Source organism: Bombina bombina, chromosome 11 (genome assembly GCF_027579735.1).
Source record: "Bombina bombina isolate aBomBom1 chromosome 11, aBomBom1.pri, whole genome shotgun sequence".
Lineage (NCBI taxonomy): Eukaryota > Metazoa > Chordata > Amphibia > Anura > Bombinatoridae > Bombina > Bombina bombina.
Window position 1 is genome coordinate 136,205,209 of NC_069509.1, and position 11,845 is coordinate 136,217,053.

The 11,845-nt window shown below is 42.1% G+C and overlaps 1 protein-coding gene across 1 annotated transcript in view; it reads left to right on the plus strand.

Annotated features, from left to right (window-relative positions):
* The window catches only part of USP31 (ubiquitin specific peptidase 31), a 118,137-nt gene extending 106,600 nt beyond the window's left edge, over positions 1-11,537 (plus strand). Inside the window, exon 16 of the mRNA XM_053694398.1 lies at positions 9,058-11,537. Within this exon, the coding sequence (XP_053550373.1) occupies positions 9,058-10,457 (1,400 nt within the window). The 3' untranslated portion in view covers positions 10,458-11,537. The remainder of the gene's footprint in view (positions 1-9,057) is intronic.
* The last annotated feature ends 308 nt before the right edge of the window (positions 11,538-11,845 follow it).

Sequence of the window (11,845 nt, forward strand, 5' to 3'; positions counted from 1 at the left end):
CATGTAATTAGCAAGAGTCCATGAGCTAGTGACGTATGGGATATACATTCCTACCAGGAGGGGCAAAGTTTCCCAAACCTCAAAATGCCTATAAATACACCCCTCACCACACCCACAATTCAGTTTTTACAAACTTTGCCTCCGATGGAGGTGGGCACAAGGAGTTTGGGAATCTCAGGAGGTGAGATTACCGATCAATATTTTGGAACTCCGTGCAATTTTCAGAGCTCTTCAGTTTTGGCCTCTTCTGAAGAGAGAATCGTTCATTTGTTTTCAGACAGACAATGTCACAACTGTGGCATACATCAATCATCAAGGAGGAACTCACAGTCCTCTGGCTATGAAAGAAGTATCTCGAATTTTGGTTTGGGCGGAATCCAGCTCCTGTCTAATCTCTGCGGTTCATATCCCAGGTGTAGACAATTGGGAAGCGGATTATCTCAGTCGCCAAACGTTGCATCCGGGCGAATGGTCTCTTCACCCAGAGGTATTTCTTCAGATTGTTCAAATGTGGGAACTTCCAGAAATAGATCTGATGGCGTCCCATCTAAACAAGAAACTTCCCAGGTATCTGTCCAGATCCCGGGATCCTCAGGCGGAGGCAGTGGATGCATTATCACTTCCTTGGAAGTATCATCCTGCCTATATCTTTCCGCCCTCTAGTTCTTCTTCCAAGAGTAATCTCCAAGATTCTGAAGGAATGCTCGTTTGTTCTGCTGGTAGCTCCGGCATGGCCTCACAGGTTTTGGTATGCGGATCTTGTCCGGATGGCCTCTTGCCAACCGTGGACTCTTCCGTTAAGACCAGACCTTCTGTCACAAGGTCCTTTTTTCCATCAGGATCTGAAATCCTTAAATTTAAAGGTATGGAGATTGAACGCTTGATTCTTGGTCAAAGAGGTTTCTCTGACTCTGTGATTAATACTATGTTACAGGCTCATAAATCTGTATCTCGAGAGATATATTATAGAGTCTGGAAGACTTATATTTCTTGGTGTCTTTCTCATCATTTTTCCTGGCATTCTTTTAGAATACCGAGAATTTTACAGTTCCTTCAGGATGGTTTAGATAAGGGTTTGTCCGCAAGTTCTTTGAAAGGACAAATCTCTGCTCTTTCTGTTTTTTCTTCTGTTATGTGCGATCAGTCCACGGGTCATCATTACTTCTGGGATATAACTCCTCCCCAACAGGAAATGCAAGAGGATTCACCCAGCAGAGCTGATATAGCTCCTCCCCTCTACGTCAGTCCCAGTCATTCTCTTGCACCCAACGACTAGATAGGATGTGTGAGAGGACTATGGTGATTATACTTAGTTTTTATGACTTCAATCAAAAGTTTGTTATTTTACAATAGCACCGGAGCGTGTTATTACTTCTCTGGCAGAGTTTGAAGAAGAATCTACCAGAGTTTTTTACTATGATTTTAACCGGAGTAGTTAAGATCATATTGCTGTTCTCGGCCATCTGAGGGAGGTAAAGGCTTCAGATCAGGGGACAGCGGGCAGATGAATCTGCATTGAGGTATGTAGCAGTTTTTATTTTCTGAATGGAATTGATGAAAAAATCCTGCTATACCGTTATAATGACATGTATGTATACACTTCAGTATTCTGGGAATGGTTTTTCACCGGAACTACTCTGTTAAAGGTCACTAATCCTTTTAATAAATATTGTCATGTTAAACGTTTTTGCTGGAATGTAGAATCGTTTACATTGCTGAGGTACTGAGTAAATAAATGTTTGGGCATTATTTTCCACTTGGCAGTTGTCTGCTTTAAATTGTGACAGTTTCGTTTCTCCTCACTGCTGTGTGTGAGAGGGAGGGGCCGTTTTTGGCGCTCTTTTGCTACGCATCAAAAAATTCCAGTCAGCTACTATTATATTTCCTGCATGATCCGGTTCACTGACAGATCTCAGGGGTCTTCAAACTTCTTTGAAGGGAGGTACATTCTCTCAGCAGAGCTGTGAGAATTTTTATTGACTGTGAATAAAAACGTTACTCTATAATTTTTTATGTCAAATTTAGTTATTTACTAATGGGAACAAACCTTTGCTAAAAGTTGTGTTATTTTAAACTTGATGCTATAACTGTTTCAGTTCATTATCTCAACTGTCATTTAATCGTTTAAGTACCTCTTTGAGGCACAGTACGTTTTTGTTAAAAAAGATTATAACCAGGTTGCAAGTTATTGCTAGTGTGTTAAACATGTCTGACTCAGAGAATGATATCTGTGTCATTTGTTCCAATGCCAAGGTGGAGCCCAATAGAAATTTATGTACTAACTGTATTGATGCTACTTTAAATAAAAGTCAATCTGTACAATGTGAACAAATTTCACCAAACTGCGAGGGGAGAGTTATGCCGACTAACTCGCCTCACGCGGCAGTACCTGCATCTCCCGCCCGGGAGGTGCGTGATATTATGGCGCCTAATACATCTGGGCGGCCATTACAGATAACATTACATGATATGGCTACTGTTATGACTGAAGTTTTGTCTAAATTACCAGAACTAAGAGGCAAGCGTGATCACTCTGGGGTGAGAACAGAGTGCGCTGACAATACTAGGGCCATGTCTGATACTGCGTCACAGCTTGCAGAGCATGAGGACGGAGAGCTTCATTCTGTGGGTGACGGTTCTGATCCAAACAGATTGGATTCAGATATTTCAAATTTTAAATTTAAATTGGAGAACCTCCGTGCATTACTAGGGGAGGTCTTAGCAGCTCTCAATGATTGTAACACCATTGCAATACCAGAGAAAATGTGTAGGTTGGATAAATACTTTGCGGTACCGGCGAGTACTGACGTTTTTCCTATACCTAAGAGATTAACTGAAATTGTTACTAAGGAGTGGGATAGACCCGGTGTGCCGTTCTCACCCCCTCCAATATTTAGAAAGATGTTTCCAATAGACGCCACTACTCGGGACTTATGGCAAACGGTCCCTAAGGTGGAGGGAGCAGTTTCTACTTTAGCTAAGCGTACCACTATCCCGGTGGAGGATAGCTGTGCTTTTTCAGATCCAATGGATAAAAAATTAGAGGGTTACCTTAAGAAAATGTTTGTTCAACAAGGTTTTATATTGCAACCCCTTGCATGTATCGCGCCGATTACGGCTGCGGCAGCATTTTGGATTGAGTCTCTGGAAGAGAACCTTAGTTCATCTACGCTAGACGACATTATGGACAGGCTTAGAGTCCTTAAACTAGCCAATTCATTCATTTCGGAGGCCGTAGTACATTTAACCAAACTTACGGCTAAGAACTCTGGATTCGCCATACAGGCACGTAGAGCACTGTGGCTAAAATCCTGGTCAGCTGATGTTACTTCTAAGTCTAAATTACTTAATATACCTTTCAAGGGGCAGTCTTTATTTGGGCCCGGGTTGAAAGAAATTATCGCTGACATTACAGGAGGTAAGGGCCACGCCCTACCTCAAGACAAAGCCAAAGCTAAGGCTAGACAGTCTAATTTTCGTCCCTTTCGGAATTTCAAACCTGGAGCAGCGTCAACCTCCACTGCACCAAAACAGGAAGGAGCTGTTGCTCGTTACAGGCAAGGCTGGAAACCTAACCAGTCCTGGAATAAGGGCAAACAGGCCAGGAAACCTGCTGCTGCCCCAAAGACAGCATGAACCGAGAGCCCCCGATCCGGGACCGGATCTAGTGGGGGGCAGACTTTCTCTCTTCGCTCAGGCCTGGGCAAGAGATGTTCAGGATCCCTGGGCGCTGGAGATCATATCTCAGGGATACCTTCTAGACTTCAAATTATCTCCCCCAAAAGGGAGATTTCATCTGTCAAGGTTGTCAACAAACCAGATAAAGAAAGAAGCGTTTCTACGCTGTGTACAAGATCTGTTATTAATGGGAGTGATCCATCCAGTTCCGCGGTCGGAACAAGGACAAGGGTTCTACTCAAACCTGTTTGTGGTTCCCAAAAAAGAGGGAACTTTCAGGCCAATCTTAGATTTAAAGATTCTAAACAAATTCCTAAGAGTTCCATCGTTCAAAATGGAAACTATTCGGACAATCTTACCTATGATCCAAAAGGGTCAGTACATGACCACAGTGGATTTAAAAGATGCTTACCTTCACATACCGATTCACAAAGATCATCAACGGTATCTACGGTTTGCCTTCCTAGACAGGCACTACCAGTTTGTAGCTCTTCCATTCGGATTGGCTACGGCCCCAAGAATCTTCACAAAGGTTCTGGGTGCCCTTCTGGCGGTACTAAGACCGCGAGGGATTTCGGTAGCTCCGTACCTAGACGACATTCTAATACAAGCTTCAAGCTTTCAAACTGCCAAGTCTCATACAGAGTTAGTTCTGGCATTTCTAAGGTCGCATGGATGGAAAGTGAACGAAAAGAAAAGTTCTCTTTTTCCTCTCACAAGAGTTCCATTCTTGGGGACTCTTATAGATTCTGTAGAAATGAAGATTTACCTGACAGAAGACAGGTTAACAAGGCTTCAGGATGCATGCCGTGTCCTTCATTCCATTCAACACCCGTCAGTAGCTCAATGCATGGAGGTGATCGGCTTAATGGTAGCGGCAATGGACATAGTACCTTTTGCACGCCTACACCTCAGACCGCTGCAATTGTGCATGCTAAGTCAGTGGAATGGGGATTACTCAGATTTGTCCCCTACCCTGAATCTGAATCAAGAGACCAGAAATTCTCTTCTATGGTGGCTTTATCGGCCACACCTGTCCAGGGGGATGCCATTCAGCAGGCCAGACTGGACAATCGTAACAACAGACTCCAGCCTGCTAGGTTGGGGCGCTGTCTGGAATTCTCTGAAGACTCAGGGATTATGGAATCAGGAGGAGAGTCTCCTTCCAATAAACATTCTGGAATTGAGGGCAGTTCTCAATGCCCTTCTAGCTTGGCCCCAATTAACAACTCAGGGGTTCATCAGGTTTCAGTCGGACAATATCACGACTGTAGCTTACATCAACCATCAGGGAGGGACAAGAAGCTCCCTAGCAATGATGGAAGTATCAAAGATAATTCGCTGGGCAGAGTCTCACTCTTGCCACCTGTCAGCAATCCACATCCCGGGAGTGGAGAACTGGGAGGCGGATTTCTTGAGTCGCCAGACTTTTCATCCGGGAGAGTGGGAACTTCATCCGGAGATTTTTGCCCAAATACTTCGACGTTGGGGCAAACCAGAGATAGATCTCATGGCGTCTCGCCAGAACGCCAAACTTCCTCACTACGGGTCCAGATCCAGGGATCCGGGAGCGGTTCTGATAGATGCTTTGACAGCACCTTGGAACTTCGGGATGGCTTATGTGTTTCCACCCTTCCCGCTGCTTCCTCGATTGATTGCGAAAATCAAACAAGAGAGAGCATCTGTGATTCTAATAGCGCCTGCATGGCCACGCAGGACTTGGTATGCAGATCTAGTGGACATGTCATCCTGTCCACCTTGGTCTCTACCTCTGAGACAGGACCTTCTGATACAGGGTCCATTCAAACATCAAAATCTAACTTCTCTGAAACTGACTGCTTGGAAATTGAACGCTTGATTTTATCAAAGCGTGGTTTTTCTGAGTCGGTTATTGATACCCTGATCCAGGCTAGGAAGCCTGTTACCAGAAAGATTTACCATAAAATATGGCGCAAATACCTATACTGGTGCGAATCCAAACGTTACTCCTGGAGTAAGGTTAGGATCCCTAGGATATTGTCTTTTCTACAAGAAGGTTTAGAAAAGGGTTTATCGGCTAGTTCATTAAAGGGACAGATTTCAGCTCTGTCCATCTTGTTACACAGGCGTCTGTCAGAAAATCCAGACGTCCAGGCCTTTTGTCAAGCTTTAGCCAGGATCAAGCCTGTGTTTAAAGCCGTTGCTCCGCCATGGAGTTTAAACTTAGTTCTTAACGTTTTACAAGGTGTTCCATTTGAACCCCTTCATTCCATTGATATAAAATTGTTATCTTGGAAAGTTCTGTTTTTAATGGCTATTTCCTCGGCTCGAAGAGTCTCTGAGTTATCAGCATTACATTGTGATTCTCCTTATCTGATTTTTCACTCAGATAAGGTAGTTCTGCGTACTAAACCTGGGTTCTTACCTAAGGTAGTTACTAACAGGAATATCAATCAAGAGATTGTTGTTCCATCCTTGTGTCCAAATCCTTCTTCAAAGAAGGAACGTCTTCTACACAATCTGGATGTAGTTCGTGCCCTCAAGTTCTACTTGCAGGCAACTAAAAATTTTCGCCAAACTTCTTCCCTGTTTGTCGTTTATTCTGGACAGAGGAGAGGTCAAAAAGCTTCTGCTACCTCTCTCTCTTTCTGGCTTCGTAGCATAATACGTTTAGCCTATGAGACTGCTGGACAGCAGCCTCCTGAAAGAATTACAGCTCACTCCACTAGAGCTGTGGCTTCCACTTGGGCCTTTAAGAATGAGGCCTCTGTTGAACAGATTTGCAAGGCTGCAACTTGGTCTTCGCTTCATACTTTTTCCAAATTTTACAAATTTGACACTTTTGCTTCTTCGGAGGCTATTTTTGGGAGAAAGGTTCTTCAGGCAGTGGTTCCTTCTGTATAATGAGCCTGCCTATCCCTCCCGTCATCCGTGTACTTTTGCTTTGGTATTGGTATCCCAGAAGTAATGATGACCCGTGGACTGATCGCACATAACAGAAGAAAACATAATTTATGCTTACCTGATAAATTCCTTTCTTCTGTTGTGCGATCAGTCCACGGCCCGCCCTGTTTTTTTAAGGCAGGTAAATATCTTTTAAATTATACTCCAGTCACCACTTCACCCTTGGTTACTCCTTTCTCGTTGATTCTTGGTCGAATGACTGGGACTGACGTAGAGGGGAGGAGCTATATCAGCTCTGCTGGGTGAATCCTCTTGCATTTCCTGTTGGGGAGGAGTTATATCCCAGAAGTAATGATGACCCGTGGACTGATCGCACAACAGAAGAAAGGAATTTATCAGGTAAGCATAAATTATGTTTTTTCACAGAAAGATTGCTATTCTTCCTGATATTCATTGTTTTGTACAAGCTTTGGTTCGTATAAAACCTGTCATTAAGTCAATTTCTCCTCCTTGGAGTTTGAATTTGGTTCTGGGAGCTCTTCAAGCTCCTCCGTTTGAACCTATGCATTCATTGGACATTAAATTACTTTCTTGGAAAGTTTTGTTCCTTTTGGCCATCTCTTCTGCCAGAAGAGTTTCTGAATTATCTGCTCTTTCTTGTGAGTCTCCTTTTCTGATTTTTCATCAGGATAAGGCGGTGTTGCAAACTTCTTTTGAATTTTTACCTAAAGTTGTGAATTCCAACAACATTAGTAGAGAAATTGTGGTTCCTTCATTATGTCCTAATCCTAAGAATTCTAAGGAGAAATCGTTGCATTCTTTGGATGTTGTTAGAGCTTTGAAATATTATGTTGAAGCTACGAAATCTTTTCGTAAGACTTCTAGTCTATTTGTTATCTTTTCCGGTTCTAGAAAAGGCCAGAAAGCTTCTGCCATTTCTTTGGCATCTTGGTTGAAATCTTTAATTCATCTTGCCTATGTTGAGTCTGGTAAAACTCCGCCTCAGAGAATTACAGCTCATTCTACTAGGTCAGTTTCTACTTCCTGGGCGTTTAGGAATGAAGCTTCGGTTGACCAGATCTGCAAAGCAGCGACTTGGTCCTCTTTGCATACTTTTACTAAATTCTACCATTTTGATGTATTTTCTTCTTCTGAAGCAGTTTTTGGTAGAAAAGTACTTCAGGCAGCGGTTTCAGTTTGAATCTTCTGCTTATGTTTTTCGTTAAACTTTATTTTGGGTGTGGATTATTTTCAGCAGGAATTGGCTGTCTTTATTTTATCCCTCCCTCTCTAGTGACTCTTGTGTGGAAAGATCCACTTCTTGGGTAGTCATTATCCCATACGTCACTAGCTCATGGACTCTTGCTAATTACATGAAAGAAAACATAATTTATGTAAGAACTTACCTGATAAATTCATTTCTTTCATATTAGCAAGAGTCCATGAGGCCCGCCCTTTTTTTGTGGTGGTTATGATTTTGTATAAAGCACAATTATTCCAATTCCTTATTTTATATGCTTTCGCACTTTTTTATCACCCCACTTCTTGGCTATTCGTTAAACTGAATTGTGGGTGTGGTGAGGGGTGTATTTATAGGCATTTTGAGGTTTGGGAAACTTTGCCCCTCCTGGTAGGAATGTATATCCCATACGTCACTAGCTCATGGACTCTTGCTAATATGAAAGAAATGAATTTATCAGGTAAGTTCTTACATAAATTATGTTTTTTGTCAAGAACAGAATCAGAACAGTGGGAAACAGTACAAAAAAGAACAAAAATCCTTTTAACCCCAGATGTTATAAAAATATAGGTGACTTTTATGAAAATATCAAGATTCGAATAACTTTTGACTATATTGCACCCAATATACAATATTAGGTATGAATTGATAAACATAGTATAAAAAAACAAATCTGCTAATATTCTTGATCATGAAGAGTCATAATGTAACCCAAATATCACCCAAATTAGTAGACCAGAACCAAACAAAAAATATTTGTTATATATCTGTTCAATATGTATGTACGGTTGCCACCTCAGCCATGTTTTCCTGGACACTTATGAGTTACACATGCTGCAGGGTGTGCAGAGGGGAACGGGAATTGCACCCCTGGACAGCACACGAATAGTGATACTGGACAGCATAATACATGTTCCGCTCTGCTTACCCTGCAACATGTGTAACTCATAAGTGTCCAGGAAAACATGGCAGCGGTGGCAACCCTATATCTATAGGTGAAATAAGCTGCTTATATAAAGTAGATGTAATCAAACATTATTTATCTGGGACTATCTCTTTGTAAAAGATTAATCTCTCATAACACCCTAATGTATAATAAAGTCAATTGTTTCTTAAAAAAATATTTGTTGTAAATGGGTCATGAAAGTTTGAAGAAGTCACTGCGGCAAATAAAAAATACAAAGGCAAAAAAAACAAAAAACTTCTCTATTGCTTTACATGTTGTTATAGTTTTGTTCTTTCCTATTTCTGTTTAGGTGGCTTCTCTTCACGTCCATTTGTGCGCAGTGTCCAGCGGCAGAGTACATCTGGGCGATCATCTGTGACCAGCCCCCTTGTTGCAAATGAAAATGGTTTTCGCCCTTCGTGGTCCTTAGCAGCAAAACTTCACTTGAGGTCGGCAACCTCCTGCCGTCATCCGTCTGACTCTCCTACCCATGGGTCTTCTCTCAGCAAGATTGGAGAGGCAGATGACCATGTTTCAACCTCCTGCTTTGGGAGTCTTAGGAATCTTTCTGGCTTTCATGATTACAATGAAAGTGTAAGAAAGGAAAATAGAACAGTAGGACGAGCACCACTTGCTATTGCTGAGGGTAACACTCATGGAGAGCCGGCAGCCAAAAAAGCTGTACCGTCTGAGACATTTGGAAAGGGTGCAGCAGATCTTGTGGGCAGGAACCCACTGCTGGATCCCATAGATAACAATAACCACATAGCCTATGTAGATCAAAGTGACTCTGTTAATTCCTCCCCAGTGAAGGAAAACAGTCCTCAGAGTGAGGAAATAATGTTGAAAACAAATGTTACCAGTAAGGCAATAGTGGAGCAGGAGAAAACTCCTCGTGCAAAAGTTAAGGATCCTTCTCCTTCTGCCACATCTAGCATTAATGGAAGGCATGTAACTAAGACCAAAAAGAGTGACGTTACAACCCCTGTACGCCGTGCCTCCACCCAGCACAAAAAAGAGACTGGAAGAGTACAGGATACTCCCACCTCAGCCTCTCAGCTGAAGCAGAAATCGGCAAGCCCTGCGATTAGCAGCAACTCATCTCCAGCACCTAAAAAGCTGCCTCAATCATCTAAAGCCAGTAATGTGTCTACTTCATCTATTAAGCCTCGGCCTACCGAGAAAACTCTCAGTAGGGAAGGTTCTAAGGTAAGTCTGGGCTCAGATAAAGCCTCCACTTCAAAAAGTGGTAGTAGTAGTGTTCGAGTACCTCAATCTAAGACAAGTGAGTTGTCAACAGAGAATCGGACAGTACGAAGTTCTTCTATGGCCAGTCTTCGCACACCCCATAGTGGAACTAGGTCTAATTTAAAGCGAGATAGCAAGTCTGAGGACAAAGGACTAAGTTTCTTCAAGTCTGCCCTTAGGCAGAAGGAGAGCAGAAGATCAGCAGATTTGGGAAAGACCACCCTATTGTCCAAAAAAACCCCAGGGACAAAGAGCTCAGCCCAGGAGAAGTCAGAGGTAACTTCCTCCTCCTCTGCCACAGAAGCTGCTCCTAATCTAAAAAAACATTCTGCCTTACCTGCTCACAAAGCAAAGTCTTCCTCAGACGAAAAACAAGCTCAGCCATCTCCCACAGGGAAAAAGACTTCAGATAAATACCTGAAGAGGTTCCCTTCCACAGCAAAGCCATCTAAAGCTCAGTGACCAAGGGTGCAGGGTCAGCTGCATATGCATCCTGGATAGAAAGGTGGATGCAAGAGAGCTGTCTCTGCTTTATGTGAAATGTTGGAATTGTGCTCATACAGATTTCACTGTTTTTATATCTTTTGAGATGGGGGTGGTTGTCATTTATCTAATCTGCCTTTGCTTGCTGCATGAAAGGTGGCTCCTAATTGCATTTGGAAACAATTGATCTGCTGGTTGCATCATGCTCAGAAGGCCCCATCAGCAGAAATTAACTGTTATTAAGTCAGTCCTGCTGGACTTTGCTGTGTATTCTGTGTCTCAGGGGAGAACGGGAAGAATGATTTCCCTTCTTCCCACAATATGCTGCTTTTACCTCTGCTACCTACCTTACCAAAGTCCACCTGTGAATCTAGAGCTGAAAAGAATAGGTTGGAGGTCAGGTTGCTTCCTTTTTTGGCAAGTGAAAGAAATTCCATCGCTTCCATATGTCCATTGCTAGGAACAGCTTTGTTATGTCTTGAGAAGCTGAAGCCTTGCAGGAACATTTCATCACATTTACATTGATTTCTTATGCCATAGCATAAAGCTGTACTCCCGTTACATCCTCTCTGGGACTATAATATTAAAGCAGCGGAGGAAATGTCTAAGCTGTATGCATAACATTAGGATTGTTTTGGTGTGAACAGTATTGGCTTTTGTCTTCATAATCATAGCTGTGTAATCTTAGTCTATTTGTAGATTGGGTGTTTCCATTCTAGAGAACACTTTAGTCAACCTCTCTAGCTCACTCTAGAATGGCCATATCGCGTTTCAAGCCCCCTAACTCTCAATAACACTAATAGTATCCTTTGTGACGGCAGCTTCTGTTGTATTTCCAACAACTCCCTTCATTTTTCATCTCTAAGAAGCCACTATCATTGCATTACTTCTCATGACATATCATACATTTTAGAGATGGACCTTGGACGTCTATATAATATCATTACATCTGAATATTATCTAGTTCTCTGCTCTTGCTAATTCAAGGTGTTTATCTTTTTCCAAACTCTGATGAAATTTTTCCCTTCTATCGTTCCACTTACAATTTTGTGTGATTTATCTGCTGGTCGATGTTTACTAGTACGTCTCACGTAAGATTTATTCTCACGCGTAACATTTGGGTTTACATGAGAATCTTTTAACTTTTAAATTTTTTAAACAGAGACTGCATTTATGTGCTTGTTTAAAGGAAATGTTCGTATTTTCGTTCTCACAATTTGCATTTCCAAATACTGGATTTAACTGATATGGAGATCAACGGAAAACTTTCATGATGCAGTTAGTGTGTACAATTTAAAAGACAAACCAATTTAATTCTATAATGAAATGAACTTCTTTAGCTTGGTGTCCTTTGATAAAACAATCTG